The following is a 17411-nucleotide window of genomic DNA, read 5'->3' as shown; positions in this document are numbered from 1 at the left end:
CCTGCCCGCGCCGCCGCCCCCCCCGCCCCGCTCGCCGCCGGGCCCTGCGGCCCCCCGGGACCGACCCCCGCCCCGTGTCACCGCCCGGTCCCCATGGCGACGGGGCGCCCGCGGCCCCCCGGGTGTCCCCCCGCCGTGCCCATGGCAACGGGGCTCGGCTGGCCCGTGTCACCGCCCGCCGCCCCCCCACCCCAAGTGTCACCTCCCGGCCCCGCGCTGTCACCTCCCCCCCTCTGCCCCCGCCGCGGCGGGTCCTGCCCGTCCCGTGGGACCGGCACGGGGCCGGTGTAAGCGGCTTAGCGGGGACACGGGGACGTCCCCGCCGCCCCCGGGCTCTGCAGCGGCCCCCCCGCGGGGTCCCCATCACCTTTGAGGGGGTCCCCATCACTCTCGGGGGTGTCCCTGTCACCCCGAGGGTGTTCCCGTCACCGTGTGGGGGGGGGAACCCATCACCTCGGCGGAGTCCCTGTCACCCCGGGGGTCCCATCACTGTGGGGGGGGGGGTCCCCATTACCCCGTGGGGTTCTCCATCACCCTGGGGGTCCCTTCCCTCTGGGGGGGGGGTCTCCATCACCCCGCGGGGTTCCCCATCACCCTGGGGGTTCCCCATCACCCCGCGGGGTTCCCCACCACCCCGGGGGGGTGCCCCCCGCCCTGACCCCGCACCCCTGTGTCCGCAGGCTCCGGAGCCGGTGCGGCCGCGCTGCCCCTCGCCCCTGCGGCCGCCGGCCGGCCCCGAGCGCACCTCGGAGCGGGAGACGCAGACGGCTGAGCTGTCCCTGACCGTGGTGGCGGCCGTGCAGGCCGTGGAGAGGAAGGTGGACTCCCACTCCACCCGCCTGCTCGACCTGGAGGGTCGCACGGGGATGGCCGAGAAGAAGCTGATCGACTGCGAGAAGACGGCGGCGGAGCTGGGGAACCAGCTGGAGAGCAAGTGTGCGGCACTGGGCACCCTCATCCAGGAGTACGGGCTGCTCCAGCGGCGCCTGGAGAACATGGAGAACCTGCTCAAGAACAGGAACTTCTGGATCCTGCGGCTGCCCCCGGGCAGGAAGGGGGAAGTCCCCAAGGTAACGGTGTCCTGGGGTGCAGGGTCTGCACCCGAAATGCTCACGGAGGGCAGGACTGAGGGGGGGGAGCGGGGACAGCCCCGGCACAGGTGAGTTGCTCCCCATTGGAGCTGCTCCTTCCCAGCTCATCCCCCTCTGGGACTAAAGTACAGTGGGATGCAGGACCCAGGGGAACATCCCGGTGCTCAGGCTGGAGGTTTCAGTTCTGCACAGCCCAGGAGCCATTTATGCTTTTTTTGTTTATTTTTTTATACCACCATTTGAACAAAACCACACCAGATTTAGTGGTTCTTTCTCTTTGACCACCTTGGTGCTGCAAAGTCTCCCAGCCTGGGGAAGGAGAAAGCTCTGGGATTTGGGGAAGGCAGATGAGTTCCCTGGGATTAGCCGAGCTCCGGAAGGAGCCCACCATCAATATTCAGTTCCTACTTGAATTTCATGATCTTCCCACTAAAAGAAAGTCTGCAGATGGGACCAGGGGAAAGGGATTGTGACTGGAGAGAGGGGAGAGGGCTGGGAAAAGGGGAGCTCAGACCCTGCACCTCATTAGTGCAGTGAGGGAGCAGAGGTGAAGCACCACATTTCCCTCTGAAGAGCTGCATTCCCACACGGCACAGTTTGCACGTCCTGGATTTATCCTTAGGAATTATTGCTTGGCAAACAGGCTGGGAATCCATGGCCTGCTCCTGGCTGGTGGGCACACAATAACTAAGGATAACAGGGAGCCCTGCAGGCCTGGGTAGAGCTTTCCCTGGAGTTCAGGGGTAATTGAATCTGGGCGTTACGTCAGCTCATCCATAGGGATGAGTCCAGCCCAGCACCCAGGTTTTCTGTCCTTTGTGGTCCCTCCAAGCCTGGTCACTCTGCAGAGTGCAGGGACCGAGAGGAGGAGCTTGGGGTCCTTTGGGAAGTACCAAAGTCTGGATTCATCACTGGGAGCCATCCGTTTGGCTGAGACCTTTAATGCCACAGAAATACCTGCCCAGGAGTTGTATAAATGTAAGAACCAACTGGTTGATGGCCGTGAAGGAGCTGAAGCCTGGCTGTGTCCGAGGGGGAGCTGCTGTCTCCGGGCTCCTGGGGAGGGAGGCAGCCCTTGAACCGGTGCTCTTGTGACCCAGGTGCCGGTGACATTTGACGACGTATCCGTCTACTTCAACGACAAGGAATGGGAGAAGCTGGAGGAGTGGCAGAAGGAGCTGTACAAGAACGTGATGAAGGGGAACTACGAGTCACTGATCTCCCTGGGTAAATATGGGGGCACGTTCTCTGGGGCTCCTTCTGGCTCCTCCTTGGAGATCCCCTTGGGTGAGACTCAAATGTCCCATTTTAAAGACCTAAAAGCACAGGAGGGTGTTTCTAGTTTGGGTTCATTCCCAGCTTGTGCCTTCGTGCTGTCCTGGCTGAGGGGGATCTCCATAGGCAGGTGGGCTGGAGACCTCCCAAACCTCTTCCAGCTGGAGTTAAATGGTGAAAAACCAGCACCTTCTCCGTGGCTGTTGGAAGGGCTTCCCTGCACCTTCTGGGTCTGCAGGGGGTACCAGCCCACCCACCCCCTTAGAGGGAACTTTTGCAGAGGGAAAAATTGTCTGATGTGATCTGTGCTTTGGGGCATTTCCTGCGGAGCTTCAGGAGAAATCCCAGCTCTGCTGGGAGCTGAGAAATGCCTTTGGCTGCAGGAGAACCAGGATTTGTCTGAGAAGTTCTGAAACCCCACCAGAAAAACACAGGGTTTGGGTTTCTTGCCTAAGGCAGTTCCTCTGTGTGGCACCTCAGCTCCTGCCTCTGGCAGCGCCCAGCTTTGCTCCCCACAGCCCCTCTGGATGTTCCTGAGTGTCTTCCCACGTCCCCCAGGCCCTGGGGAGAGGTGGAAGGCAGCCTTAGACTCCCAGTGCAGTAATCCCTCTCTCCATCCCTCTGTCTCTCAACAGACTATGCAATTTCCAAACCTGGGGTTTTGTCTCAGATCGAGCAAGGAGAGGAATCGCGGGGCAGGAGCGAGCAGGACTTGGAGGAGAGTGAGATCATTACTGATGCCACAGCAGGTGAGACCTTGGCACAAGGGGAGCCCTGGTTGTGTCCCGAGGAGCTGCTCATCCCTGGGCTAAAGCAGGTGTTGCTGGGAGCTGGGGGGGGTTACCAGGAGGAGCCTTGCCTAGGAACGGGATAAGTTTGGCCGATCAGAGATTTGATGTCCAGGTACAGCTCAGCATATAAACCAGGGCAGGAGGAGCCCGGAGAGCTGGGCACTGGGAGCCATCAGCAAGGGAAGCATCTGCAACCAGACCAAGTCCTCAGGGAGCCAGTGTGCCCGGCAAGGAAGGAGAATCGGGTCCCACTGGGAAAGCCCATCCACCCAGAAAATCCTCTCCACCCTCTCTTTGTGTGGATGGTGTCTGGGTTTATCCTTGGAGTGCCCTCCCAGGCAGGGAAATCTGCTGCCATCCTGTGTGCAGGGAGAAGGGGTGCTGAGGGGTTGCTCCAAGGGCAGGGCTGGGCTGGGAGAAGGGCACCAGGGATCCCGAGTCCTGGAGCAACTCCTGCTCTGGGATAAGGGGGCTGATAAATAGGTGTCCTAGAAGAGGTCAGCTCCACTGGCCATCCCTGGTGCCAGGCTGTGGATGTGGGGTCACTCTGACCCCCTGCCTGTGCTCTTCACCACAAGGATCTTGAAATTAAATTGAGGCCAACGGGAAGAGGAAAATCATCGGGATCTGCAGCCGGGGGATGTGGGGAGCCCAAGGGGTGCTGAGCTGTGGCACCGAGTCCCAGGCTGGGCAGAGACAGTCCCCTGTGCCTGCGGAGGATCCCAGGGGAGAGGCGGGAGCGTGGCAGGGATGGGAGAAGGGCAGGGGCTGGAGGGAAATGGTCGAGCAGGTGAAACCCCTCAGCGGGATCAGCAGCCGGAGCCGGCAGGGATGGCTGTGAGCGGTGTCTCCATCCCGGCCCCCGGGAATGACAGCGGGCGGGAATCTCTCTTTGCTGCAGCTGGAATAAGGGTTGTGATCAAAACGGAGGAGCTCCTTCCCGAGGACAGCCCCGAGAACCCCGAGCTGCACGGCATGTCGGGGCAGTCGGAGGGCAGCTTCCAGAGCCCGGACGAGGAGGCGGCTTGTGAGAGCCCCTACGGCTCCGTGTCCCCTCCCAGGGACCTCCCGGGAACCAGCCTGGGGGACTCGTCCGAGTACGGAGCCGACTTCAACGAGATCCAGAGAGTCATCGTTCACCACGGGAGCTGCACAGGTGGGACCTCGGCACGCGGCTCCGGGGCTGGGGGGTCAGGAGAAGGTGGGGAACGGGGTGGATGGACGGGCAGGGTTAAATCCCCCCCGAATCAGCACCAGCAGGAAAGTTTCTGGCTGCAGCAGCCTCGGGAGCGGCTCTGGTCAGAGGTGAGGGGTCCTGCTGGTTGACCAGTGTGGGGGTCGCTTGGGGCAGGTCCACTGGACAGGGAGGAGCATGGCAGGACCCCCGTGGCATCCAAGCTGTCCGGAGGGACGAGGAAGGGTGAGGTTGTTTAGTGAAGAGACAATGGCACCAGGCCTTTCATGTGTGGAATCCTGCCAGTCGGGTGGCACACGTGGGCCAGTCCTACAGACCTGCTCTGAGGGGGGAGTGGGAGAGCAAGGAGATGGGAGGTTGGGAATGGCAGGTTCCCTCCTCCTGACAGCTCTGTGGTGGTGTAACACAAACCAAGAGGGAGACAGTTGGGCTCCTGAGGGCCTTGTGGATCCTGTGGTCTGCTCATGGTTTGGGAAGGGAAAGCAGCCAAGCCACCAGTGGGGCTGGAGATGATCCTTGTCCAAGGTGTGGGGCCTGGCTGGTGGGGCTGAGTGGGAGCTGTGGTGGCACTGACTGGGATGGGGGTGCTGAGCCCCCGGATCTGCAGAGGAGGCAGGGAGGAAGAGGACCTGGAATTCCCCAGGACCACTCTGCTGGAGGGAAGAGAGCCACAGCTTTGATACATCTGGGCTGCTTCTTGGGAAAGCATGGCTGCTCTTCCTGGAAGAGCACATGGGTCTGGCTCAAAGTGCAGCACAGGGTGACATGAGGGATCTGCTGTGGATTTCCTCCGTGTCCCTGGGATGTGCAGTGACGTGAGGGATCCGCTGTGGATTTCCTCCGTGTCCCTGGGATGTGTCCCTGGGATGTGCAGTGACATGAGGGATCCACTGTGGATTTCCTCCGTGTCCCTGGGATGTGTCCCTGGGATGTGCAGTGACATGAGGGATCCACTGTGGATTTCCTCCGTGTCCCTGGGATGTGTCCCTGGCAGGGCAGGTCTCACCAAACAAAAACACCGGGTCACTTCCGCCGTCGGTGACAGGAGGGGGAGCCTGACGTGCGTCCATCCACCCATCCCAGTGCTGGTCACGCCGGGAAGGAGGGGGGTGAGGCTGAGGGAAGGGGACGTTCCCAGGCTGGGTGTGCTGTCCCAGGAGCGGAGCTGGATGCCAGCAGCCCGGGGCTGTGTGTCCGTCGAGCAGTGCCGTGCCGGGAGCGTTGTTGTATCCCAGTGAAACGGCAGCAGATGGAGCTGCTCCGAAATCACTCGGCCACATGAGCCTTCACAAACTGATGGTGCTTTTACCCCCCACATCCTGCAGCACCATGAAATTGCCAAGCGTTTTTGCAGGAGAGTCTGAGGGCCCCTCAGGGGCTGTTTGTCTGAACTCCGCGTTGAGGGGTGACATGGCCCTTCCCAGCGCTCCGGGCTCCGTCCGCAGCCGGCTCGCTCTGGGTGCTGGGGCAGAGCAGGCAGGGGCAAACAGCTGCAGGAGCCCGTCAGATGTTCCTGTAGCACCCCCCACGTGCATAAAAGGCCACCCCGTCCCACCCCGTGACCCTGACGCTGTTCTGGTTTCCCCCCGCAGAGGACGGGATCGTGATCAAGACGGAGGAGGAGGAGGAGGACGACCCCGACACGCTGGAGCCGTGCGCCATGTTCTCGGGCAGGGCCGAGCCGCCGGCGTTCCCCAGCCACGAGGCCGGGCTGGGCTGCGAGGCGCAGTGCAGCTCCAAGGCCCAGCCCAGGGGCCTGGCAGCCCGCGTGAGGAAGCCGTCGGCCTGCGAGAGGGACCCCGGGGAGATGAAGGCGGCCAGCGCCCAGCAGCGGAACCGGACGCGGGAGAGACCCTACATCTGCCCCGAGTGCGGCAAGAGCTTCATGCTCAAGATCAACTTCATGATCCACCAGCGCAACCACCTCAAGGAAGGGCCCTACGAGTGCCACGAGTGCGACCTCAGCTTCCGCAACAAGCAGCAGTTCCTGCTGCACCAGCGCAGCCACACGCGCCGCGGCGTGGGGGTCCCGCGGCGCCCCGAGCACGGCCTCAAGCCCCCGGCGCGGCCCCCGCCCCCGGGGAAGCCCTACAAGTGCTCCGAGTGCGAGAGCAGCTTCAGCCACAAGTCGAGCCTCAGCAAGCACCAGATCACCCACGTCGGGGAGCGGCCCTTCACCTGCGGCGAGTGCCGGAGGAGCTTCCGCCTGCAGATCAGCCTCCTCATGCACCAGAGGATCCACGCCGGCAAGAACGAGATGGCCTTCCTGTGCCCCCAGTGCGGGAAGAACTTCACCCGGCCCTCCCACCTGCTGCGGCACCAGCGGACTCACACCGGCGAGCGGCCCTACCAGTGCAGCCAGTGCGAGAAGACCTTCAGCGAGAAGTCCAAGCTGACCAACCATTACCGCATCCACACGCGGGAGCGCCCGCACGCCTGCGCCGTCTGCGGGAAGGGCTTCATCCGCAAGCACCACCTCCTGGAGCACCAGCGCATCCACACGGGCGAGCGGCCCTACCACTGCACCGAGTGCGGCAAGAACTTCACGCAGAAGCATCACCTCCTGGAGCACCAGCGGGCGCACACCGGAGAGCGGCCCTACCCCTGCACCGAGTGCACCAAGTGCTTCCGCTACAAGCAGTCCCTCAAGTACCACCTGAGGACGCACATGGGAGAGTGAGGGGCTGCCCGACGGCTTCCTCCCCCTCCTCTCCCTCCCTCCACCCTTCCTCCTCCTCCTCCTCCTCCTCCTCCTCCTCCTCCACTCATCTCTCCCGCCCTCCCTCCATCCGTCTCCCCCCACCCCAGCTCAGGGCATGGACATCAAGGAAGCTTTGTGTGGTAGCGCCGCTGGTCTGGTGGAGACTGGGCTGATTGGAAATAAATTAATGAATTAAAGCAAGCAACGCGCGGCAAAATTAAAAGATTATATATATATAAAATTAACAGAAGCAGCTGATTTAGGGGGAATCCTCACCACCAACAAAAGAAACCTGTACAGGGTGTTTTGCCGGAGTAGGACTCGTAACTGCTTTTTAAATCTACTGTTTGGTTTTTTAAAATAAATGTGGAGGAACTTTTTAATTGATAAGCAACCTTAGGATGGGCAAGATTTTTCTGGGTGGTTATTTTTTTTTGTTAAATGCTCTGTAGGCTGATTCTGGCACAGTCACTTTTTGTCCAGGAGCTCTGCAGAGGTGCTGCCTCGTCCCAGCTTTCCGGGCTGGACGCGACAGCCGCTCGGCAGCGCGTGGTTACAGAAGCTCCGGCCGGGGGGAGGTGAGTAATTAACAGATCCAGCTAACGAGGAGGTTCTGCGTGTGTCTAGATTGGAAGCACCGGTAGGTGCCTGCCCGGCTCGCGGGGCTGTGATGCACTCCTGAATTATACAATAGAATAAAATTCTAGTTGCAGTAAAAGAGCCTTTTTCTGGTAGGACCGCTCAGCAAGGCTCCTCCAAACACTCGTCCCTGGCCCTCAGTCCTCCCGGGGGTCCGGCCTTCCTGCTGCCACGAGGGCATCGGGGGGCTGGGGGTCTGGCCACGGCTGCTGTGGGGTCACCGTGGACCTGAGCACAACACCTTGCTGTGTTCAACTGCTCTTCTGCTCTCTTTGCACTAGTGGCAGGAGCAGCGGGATTCCTGCCCCAGATGAGGAGCAGGTCCTGGGCTGGCTCCAAGAAAAGCCCTGATCAGCTCGGGGCTGCCTGTGGGAGATCTCCCAGTTCCCAGGTCCTCGCTGCCGGGGTCCCTCACCACGTGTCACAGGGGGTGGGACACGGGGCTGTCTCCTTGCCATCTCCACCAACTCGGTTCTCTGTGATCCGGTTTGTCCTCTGCATCTCCTGAGGTTGGGCTGTGGATGCACCCGAAGGGCCAGGCCGTGGCCAGAGGGGTGACACCGACTCCCTGGAGCACACTGGGCTCTTTCCCAGCAGTGTCAGATCTCATGTGGGACAGTGGCATCAATAAACAGAGCGATGATGGAATAAGTTGTCAGGACCTGTTAATGCCTTTGCAGGACCAAAGTCCTCATCCAGGACTTTCCTGGTGTATGAAACCTTCCTGAATTTGGAATTTGCAGCCTCTTCCGTGCTAGAAAGCGCCGGAGGGCAGTGCAGCCATGTGGAGCTGCCAAGAGCCACCAGCCAGTCACTGCCGTGGACAGGAGCATTTTGGGGCTGCCAGGACAGGCTGCAGCCAAGGTTCAGCCTTCCCACTGCTCTGGTGGTGCCTACAACTCCCTGGAAGCATTTTGGGGTTTCAGGTCAGGGTGTGCAGCCTGACGTGGGTTGACATTTCCATCCCTGGAAGTGGTGGAAGGTGTCCCTGCCCGTGGCAGAGAGGTGGAACAAAACAATGTTTAAGGTCCCTTCCAACCCAAACCATTCTGGGACTCCATGCAAAGTGCCACAATGGGGCTGGATGTCCTGGGAGGGAGGTGTGGGTACAGGACAGGGGGTCTGGCTGCAGCCCCGGGCTCCTCAGCAGCTTCCCTGCATCCCTCTGATCCGGACTAGATGTAATTAAGGGGAAGAAGGAAATGAAAAGCAGAACTGACTCTGTTTCTGAGCAGCTCGTGTTCGTCACACTGGCAGCACCACGGACCTGGCAGCACCTTTTTCCTTGCTAAAAATGGATGGATTCAGCTTTTTTTTGGCAAAACCAGCACTAAGGAGCCCTTACCAGCCTGGCTGCCCCTCTGCAGTGCCAGGACCTTGGTGTGGCCAGGCTGGCAGTGCCCCTGCTCTGCTCTGCATCGCTGGGCCCCGCGTGGCACCTCCTCTCCCCCTCACGCTGCTCCTTCCCCACTGCACACGGACATAACTGCGCTGGTCGCTGGATTCTGCCAGGATTTAACAACATCCAGGTGACCTTGAGCAGCTCAAGTGTCAACAATCCATCTCCCACGAGCCGGGGGGGATATGACATGGCCATCAAGGCCCCCCTTGGCCGGCACTGAGCTCAGGGTGGCGGCGGCACCGAAAGGCCACGGCAGCGGCGGTGCTGTGGGCACAGATCCGGGGTGGGCACGAGCAGGAGCAGCCTCGCTGCCCCCCCTGAGCCGTCTGCAGGGGATCAGCAGGTTATCACCCTCCACTCAGCCACGGGTGGGTTCGTTTTAGGGGTTGTTCAGTGCTGCAAACACCGCTCAGCCTCGGGGGTGAACGGCACCGTCCCGCTGCAGGACCCACCGGCTCCTCGAGGGCTTCCATAGGGTTGTCCCACAGTGCCGGGGGAGCCAGACATGGAAGCACCCAGAAGGCAGCAGCTCTGGGGACAGGGAACAAGCAGGAGCCACCACAGCTGGGCTCTGAGTACCCCCTGGCAGCACCCCAGAGGCTCTGGATGAGCAGGGACACCCCGGGGAGCTGCAGGGTTGGGGAGTGGGGGGCTGGAAGCGCTGTGCCGACCCCTCTGGAGCCACTGGGCCAGGGTTGGGGACCCACTGGGGTGGGGAAGCTGGAGCATTCGGCAGGACATGGCCATGACAGGGCAATAACTGCCTGGGGAGGGGGTGTTTGACTGCTTTATTGTGTCAGGGGTGCACAATGCTCCTTGGGCCCCAAAATGCTCCTTGGGCCCCAGCTGGCAGCATGTGAGGGTGGCAGAGGAGCCAAACCGATGGCTGAACACGGGACTGATTTTGGGCACCCAGCACCCACGGCAGCAGCACAGAAGGGGCAACGTGGTCCCTGTAGAGAGGCACGAGGTGGCTCAAGAGGCTCCTGGGAACCCTCTGCCCTTCCCCAAGCACTGCTGCTGCTCTCCAGATGTTTTGGAGCTGTGACAAGAGGGAAGGAGACACTGGCAGAGGTGCTGGCAGCCATGGGATGTGGGGATGGAAGCTGGAGCCCCCCTGCCCGGGGCAGCCGTGGGTTTGGGGGGATCTCAGGAGAGCAGGACGGGGCTGGCAGCGCACAATGAGGCAGCCCCGGCAAAGGATTACCCTCGGCTCCCACAGGGCACAGCTGCCACTCCAACACAATCCCTTCCAACTGCATTAACCCCAGCACGGGCGGCTGGGAAGCGGCTCCGGCGGGCGCGAGGCCTCGGGAAGGATCCCAGGGCCGGGCCTTGGGAAGGATCCAAGCGCCAGACCTCGGGAAGATCCTGCTTGGCACCTCCACCCTGCCCGGGGTGAAGCTCCCGGAGGCCTTCCAGCTTATTAATCATTGAATAAATTTAAGCATCCCGAGCATCCACGGGGGTTGGCAGCGCTGAGCCGGAGCAGAGCGTGCCGGCTCTGCCCCGGGGCAAGGCTGGGATCAGGGCTCACACTCAGCCCGGCCCTCCCTGTCTGTGCCCGCTCACATGGGCTGCCCACGGGCCCGCGCGTGTGCAGAGATGGGCACCCGCAGCACACACAGAGGGGCCCCGTGTCTGTGCCCCCTCCTGGTGTTTCCCTGCTTGTTCCTCCCTGGTTTGCACACACACGCACGGGGACACAGACACAGACACACACACACAGACACAGACAGACACACATACACAGACAGACACAGAGACACACAGACAAACACAGACACACACACAGACACACACAGACAAACACAGACACATACACAGACACAGACACACACACAGACACAGACACAGACACACACAGACACACACACAGACACACACACAGACACACACACAGACACACACACAGACACACACAAAGACACGCAGACATACACACACAGACAAACACAGACACATACACAGACACAGACACACACACAGACACACACAAAGACACACAGACACACAGACACACACACAGACACACACACACACACACGCCCCCAGCCCGTCCCGGCCCCGCAGTCCCGCCTGTCCCCGCCCCATCCCGCCCCGTTCCCCCCGGTCCCGCCCGGTGCCGGCACTTTCGGTTTCCCCTTTCCCATGGCCCGGGAGGTGCTGGCCCTGGGCGAGCAGCTGGTGGCCGAGGCCACCTGCGCGGTGTGCCTGGAGCTGTTCTCGCAGCCCGTGCTCACCGAGTGCGGGCACAGCTTCTGCGAGCGCTGCCTGCGGGCCGTGCTGGGCTCTCCGCCGGGCCCCGCCGCCTGCCCGCAGTGCCGGGCCGCGCTGTCGCCGGGCTCGCTGCGCCCCAACCGCTCGCTGGGGGCCGTGGCGGGGCTGGCGGGGGCCCTGGAGGAGGCGGCGCGGCGGCCCCGCTGCCCCGAGCACGGCGAGCCCCTGGCGCTGTTCTGCGAGCCCTGCGCGGCCCCGCTGTGCCCGCTCTGCATGGACGGGCCCGCGCACCGCCCGCACCGCGCCCGCGCCGCCCAGAGCGCTGCCAGGGAGTTGCGGGTACGGGATGGGAAAGGGCTGGGGACGGGCTGGAGACGGGCTGGGGATGGGCTAGGGAACGGGCTGGGGATGGGCTAGGGAACGGGCTGCCCGGGAGATGCGGGTACGGGCTGGGAGCGGGCTGGGGACGGGCTGGGGACGGGCTGGGAGCGGGCTGGGAGCGGGCTGGAGACGGGCTGGGAACAGGCTGGGAGCGGGCTGGGAGCGGGCTGGGAGCGGGATGGGAACGGGCTGGGAACAGGCTGGGAGCGGGCTGGGGACGGGCTGGGAGCGGGCTGGGAGCGGGCTGGAGACGGGCTGGAGACGGGCTGGGAGCGGGCTGGGAGCGGGCTGGGAGCGGGCTGGGAGCGGGCTGGGAGCTTCACGGCTGCGGGTGGGGGGAGCAGGGCACACGTCGGGGCATGGGCTGGGGGTACCTCGGGACACAGGTTGGGGTCCCCTCAGGGCACAGGTCAGGGTCCCTTTGGGGCACAGGTTGAGGGCCTCTCCAGGCATGGGCTGGGGTCCCATCCGGGCACACATCTGGGGTTCCTTCAGGGACAGGTTGGAGTCCACTCTGGGCATGGGCTGGGGGCTCCTCGGGACACAGACTGGGGTCCCTTCGAGGGACAGAGTCAGAGTCCCCTCAGGGCACAGGTTGGGGTCTGCTCTGGGCATGGGCTGGGGGCTCCCCTGGGCATGGACCTGGGTCTCCCCTGAGCACACATCTGGGGTCCCTTCGAGGGACAGGCTGGGGTCCCCTCCAGGCCTGGATGTGGGTCCCCTCCACACATAGGTGGGGTCCCTTCCAGGCAGGCATCTGGGATCCCTCTCAAACACAGGTCAGGGTCTCCTCTGAGCACGGACTGAGGTCCCCTCAGGGCACAGTCTGCTTCCCCTGCACACACAGATTAGGGTGTCCAGCCACAGATTTGGGGCCTCATCCAGCTGCTGGCTGGGTCCCTGTCTGGGTACAGGTTTGGGGTCCCCATCTAGCCGTGGGCTGGGGTCCCTTATCCCAACCTGCTGGGGCTGCTGGTTCTCCCGTGGCTCCCACTGCCCATCGCCTGCCCCCAGCCCTCCCAGGAGCACAGGTCCCTCTCCCCCCACCTCTGTATCCCCACACAGTCCCTGGTGCCCCGTTCATCCCCAGCCAGGGTCTCTCCCCCAAAATGTGGGGTCCCAGCTCGCTGTGCTGCAGGGGATGGCTCGGAGGAGCACAAGGATTTTTAACATTCCAGCAGATTTATGGAGTGTGTCTGAGACACACTCTACTGTCACTGCAAACCTCTTCCCACAAATCCCACTTCCAACACCAAAAGTTGTTTTTCCTAATTTAAAAAAAAAAAAAAAATCCAAAAACCCCAAACCACAAACTCCAGGGTTTCCACATGAAGCTATTCCAGAAATGTTTCTGGCCAAAACAGCTGTGGATGAGGATCTCTCCAGCTTCACTTATGTGTGCCTGGAGAGGTGGGTGCTTCCTCCGAGCTCAAAACCCACCCCCAGGCACCCAGGGGCCACCCCCAGTGACCCCACAGAGCAGGATTGTCCCCACAGGGGCTGTTTGGTGATGTCACCTCCCTCCTGCAAATGTCACTCCAAAATTGCCAAATCCACCTTTGTTTTTTTCCTCCCCATCCCAGGAGACACTCCAGAGCAACCTGGTTTTTCTGCAAAAAGCAAGGGAAGAATTAAAGCCCAAAGGAGAGCCAAAAAGTGATGAGCTGCTGGTGTGTGTTCCCCTCCCTGCCCTGCACCTGCCCACCCAACCCACCTTCCCCGGCACGTCCCATCTTTCTCTCCGTTTCCATGACAACGCACTTTTCTCTCTCCCTCTCTGTCCATCCCATATCTCCTCCCTGGGTCCATCAACATCTGGACTTGCCACCCCTCTCTCCGTTCTTCCAGCTCTTCCTCTCCAAAACCTCTTCTCCCTTTCCATGTGACCTTGCCCCTCTCCCAAGGCAGCTGGAGTCTGGGATGGCTCACGGCCTCCACGTGATGCCTTGCAGCACACGGTGGCCTTGGAGGAAGAGAGGCTGCAGAACACCTTTGAGGAGCTGGAGAAGTTCCTGCAGGAGCAGAAGAAGGTCCTGCTGGCCCAGCTTGGCCCAGTGTCCCAGGAGCTCCTCAAGAGTCGCTCCGAATACAACTCCCGTGTGGCAGAGAGGGAATCGCTGCTGGACGCGCTGATTGCGGACATCGAGAAGAAACGGGACCAGCCGGAGGTGGAATTCCTCATGGTGAGGCTGCACCACCCACCTGGGCCTGTGGCCCCGTGGTGAGGCTGGGGGGCACCCACCCGGCACCCTGCCCGTCCCGGTGCAGCCCGGAGCCTGGGAGCGGTGCCAGGCTGTGACAGCACTGTGGCTGGTGCGGGTCGGGGGCTGCAGCGTTCCCTGAGGGAAGGGGAGGGTTGGGATGAGGTGTGGAGCGACCCCCTCCCCGATCCCCATCACCCACCTCACACAGCGACTGTCCCTCCCTGCCCCGAGCACCGCGGTCCTTGTGGGCACTGCCAGAGCTCACCCCTGTGTTCTCTCTTCCAGGATGTTGGCAAAGTCCTGAGCAGGTACGAAACGGGCTCAGCATCGCTCTCCTCCCGCACGGCTCTTCTGGGCAGAGGTTTGGGAATGCTGCAGGAGCCGGGAGGGAGGTGGTTTGCCCTGCTGAGAGTTTGGGATTTAACGTGGTGTTCCTGGGAACCAGAGGCTGTTGCTCCCCTCTTAAAGGCGGGGTTCCCGTGCTGGTAGCTGGGGCTCAGCTCCTGGGTTCTGTGGCTGGGGGGATTTCCCCCAGTTTCCCTGCAGGGTGCTGGCTGGTGGCCGGGCTCAGAGCTCCTCTCTGTGTTGTTCCCCCTCAGCTGTGAGGCAGCCAAGGCCCCGATCCCGGAGGCGGTTTCCCCGGAGCTGCAAAGGACTGTTGAGACCCTCTCTGAGACGTGCCAGCTGGTCCTGGGCACAGTGGCCAAATTCAAAGGTAAAGCACTGCTGGCTCCGTGCTCTACTTCCCCTGGGCTTGGCTGGCAGTAGGAGATCCTCACTGCCTGGTGCCTCTGCTCTGGGGTTTGGGAGCAAAACACGCCTGCTCCCGATGGGAACCATCTCCAAGATAGGCTTCACTGGAGCCTGGGGCTCTGAGAGCCCATGCCTGGCTTGCTGTCCTCATGGGGAGTGGGAAAGGTGCCACAGGAGGAGAGACTCACGCATCTTCCTTTCCTTCTTCCAGAAAACCTGCTGAGCAACATAGACAGGGAAAGGGGTAAGTTTCTGGAGCTGATGGGCACAAATGAGGGAGAAAAGCTTCCCAGGATGAGTATCCTCATGTCCTTGGCACAGAGATAGGCTCACGCCACAACATCTAAAACCAGCGTCTGTCTGGAACTGTGTCCTGTTGTTTTGACTAGGCCTGCTGTGAAATTCCTGCTCTGTCCCTGTGCCAGGCAGTGCCACTGACACTGTCCTGCGACTCAGAGCGAGGGCCAGGGCAGCACGAGCTGTGTGGGGCTGTGAGCAGTCGAGCAGAGGGGCTGTACGTGTTTCCAGCTGGCATTTACAAGTGCCCTCTCAGTTTTCGGGGTGAGGGACTTGAGCACAGGACAGTTGTGCCTCAGTTCCCCCCACGCTGCAGTCCCCGGAGGAGTGGGTTTAGCAGAGGGCCCGGGGTGGTGACACTGCGTGGTGACACCTGTGTGGCCCTGTGGGATGGCCACGGGATGGCAGCAGAACATCCCACATGGATGGGCAGCTCCAGCTCGGGAGGGAGGTTGCCCTGCCTGGTTACTCGCAGGGCAGGGTTGGGAGCTGGTTTTCCCTTCGGTGAGCACTTGCCAGCCTTGTCACAGGAGCAGGGACTGGCCTGGCCCCACTGCTGCCTGGATAACACCCACGGGATATCTGCTCCCCACTGCCAGCCTGGCTGTGGAGCCAGCAATACCCAGCAGACCTGGAAGCAGGTTTAGCAAAGTCCATTGAGTCCGTCCCCTGCACGTGGGGACACTGGCTCAGTCCCAGAGGGGAGGGCAGGGAGGGTCCCGTGCCCTGTGCCCCCCGAGTGGGCTGCAGGAGTGCCCACTGAGCTCCCAGGAGCACGGGAGGGAGAGGTGCTGGTTCTCTCCTCAGCGGGCACAGACTGACCTTTCTCTCTGTCGTCCATTAGAGAAGGTGACGCTGGACCCAGAGACAGCGAGTCCTTTCCTGCTGCTCTCTGCAGACCACAGAACCCTGCGCCTGGCAGAGGGATTCCAAAACCTCCCCGACACCCCCCAGAGATTCACGGACAGCCCCAGCGTGCTGGGCTCCCGGGGGTTCACGGCTGGCAGGCATTACTGGGAGCTGGAGGTCGGGAAGGGGCACAGCTGGGCCGTGGGGGTGGCCCTGGAGTCCGTGCAGAGGAAGGACTCGCTCAGCATTGCCCTGGGCAAGATCTGGGCCCTGCGGCTGGACTGGGATGGTCAGTACACGGCGCTCCACGGGCTGCCCGCCCTGCTGGCACTGCAGGAAAAGCCCCGGAGAATCAGGGTCCACCTGGACTACGAAGGGGGCCAAGTGACCTTCTACAACACAGAGAACATGGTGCAGATCTTGCAGTTCAAGACCTCCTTCACCGAGAAGGTCTTCCCGTACTTTTGGCTCTGGTCAGCAGACACCTTCATCCGCCTGTGTGACTGATGGGGTCGGGTGCCTCCCACTGCCCTGCCGTGCCCTGGGCTGGCTGAGCAGGCAGGAAGCCTGGCAGTGACACAGCAGCACGCTGCAAACTCGCCACAGCTCTGCCTGGGCTGGGTCTGCTCTGTGCGTTGCTGCATCTCCTCCTTCTGAGCCCTCTGGAGCATTAAAGACGTGCTGTCCTGCCTGGGGGTGTCTGCATGCTGGTGTCCTGGCTAGATCCCGTGGTGGCAGTGTCCTACCTGTCCCTGTGGGCACTGAGGACACAGGAGTGATCAGCAGGGAGGCAGGGAAGGCTCTGATTGCCCATGTGGGTCTTTGGCAGCGCTTCATGGCTGGTAGCAGGGCTTGGTGTGGGGTGATGTGTTGTAGGGTGCAGCCACCCCACACCCAGGAAGTCAGGGTGGAGCCACGAGCCGATAGTAGTAGCTGAAAACCCTTGCAAAAACGGTTTCTAGAAAAGAAAATGTTCAGGGAGGGGGCAGGGCAGACTGGAGAGCTGGAGCGAGGGCACAGCCTGGGCCTCTCCAGGCTGGCAGAGCAGCAGGAGTGTGATGGGGATCTGTGAGACCCCGGGAGGTCAGGGCAGGAGCAAACACCACACTGTGTAACCCAGGAACTGGGAACATCGTGTGACTGGTGGGTGGCAGGGCCCGGGCAGAGGAGTGGGATCCCCCGGATCCAACATGATCAGCTGGAGACAGCAGCCCCTGAATCCACCAGGGAGATCTGGCAGAGGATCTGCCAGGGACTCGACAGCAGGGATCTGCAATCCCTGAGCTGAGGAGAACCCACACGACCCGCTGGGGCCACTCTGTCCCGAGCACGTCACTGAATCACCACCTGTAAAGTGGGACCAACGTGCTCTGGAGCTGGGATGGCTCCCCCACCCCTGCAGAGCCATGGAAGGAGCTCCCTCCTTCCCACGGCACAACCATCGCTGCCTCCATCCTGCTCCATGGCTGTCGAGGGGGCAAACACGGCAGGGTTTTGCACTGGTGATGTGGGAAGGGCTCCTTGTTTCGCTGATACCCATTACCTGCTGAGTTTGTGCCCTTTTCCCCTCGTTTTCCCCAGATTTCCCCCCTTCCCCTCAGTCCCACGGCAGA

General features: G+C 62.0%; 2 protein-coding genes across 2 annotated transcripts in view; both read left to right on the top strand.

The window, feature by feature from the left end:
* Positions 1-7771, top strand: part of LOC108508210 — a 37580-nt gene extending 29809 nt beyond the window's left edge. Inside the window, exons 8-12 of the mRNA XM_017836829.1 lie at positions 681-1070; positions 2192-2318; positions 3002-3115; positions 4059-4313; positions 5945-7771. Coding sequence (XP_017692318.1) covers positions 681-1070; positions 2192-2318; positions 3002-3115; positions 4059-4313; positions 5945-7032 — 1974 coding nt within the window. The 3' untranslated portion in view covers positions 7033-7771. The remainder of the gene's footprint in view (positions 1-680; positions 1071-2191; positions 2319-3001; positions 3116-4058; positions 4314-5944) is intronic.
* A 1277-nt stretch (positions 7772-9048) lies between these two features.
* On the top strand, positions 9049-16502 carry LOC108508220 (tripartite motif-containing protein 7-like). The gene is made up of 8 exons (XM_017836846.1): positions 9049-9058; positions 11238-11653; positions 13279-13365; positions 13648-13878; positions 14185-14207; positions 14499-14614; positions 14864-14896; positions 15794-16502. Exons 2-8 carry the CDS (start codon positions 11246-11248, stop codon positions 16303-16305), a joined length of 1410 nt encoding a protein of 469 aa, XP_017692335.1. The 5' UTR covers positions 9049-9058; positions 11238-11245; the 3' UTR covers positions 16306-16502.
* Positions 16503-17411: the final 909 nt, after the last annotated feature.

The sequence above is a fragment of the Lepidothrix coronata genome, unplaced genomic scaffold (assembly GCF_001604755.1).
Source record: "Lepidothrix coronata isolate B3197 unplaced genomic scaffold, Lepidothrix_coronata-1.0 Scaffold285, whole genome shotgun sequence".
NCBI lineage: Eukaryota > Metazoa > Chordata > Aves > Passeriformes > Pipridae > Lepidothrix > Lepidothrix coronata.
This window is presented reverse-complemented; position numbering and strand designations above follow the sequence as displayed.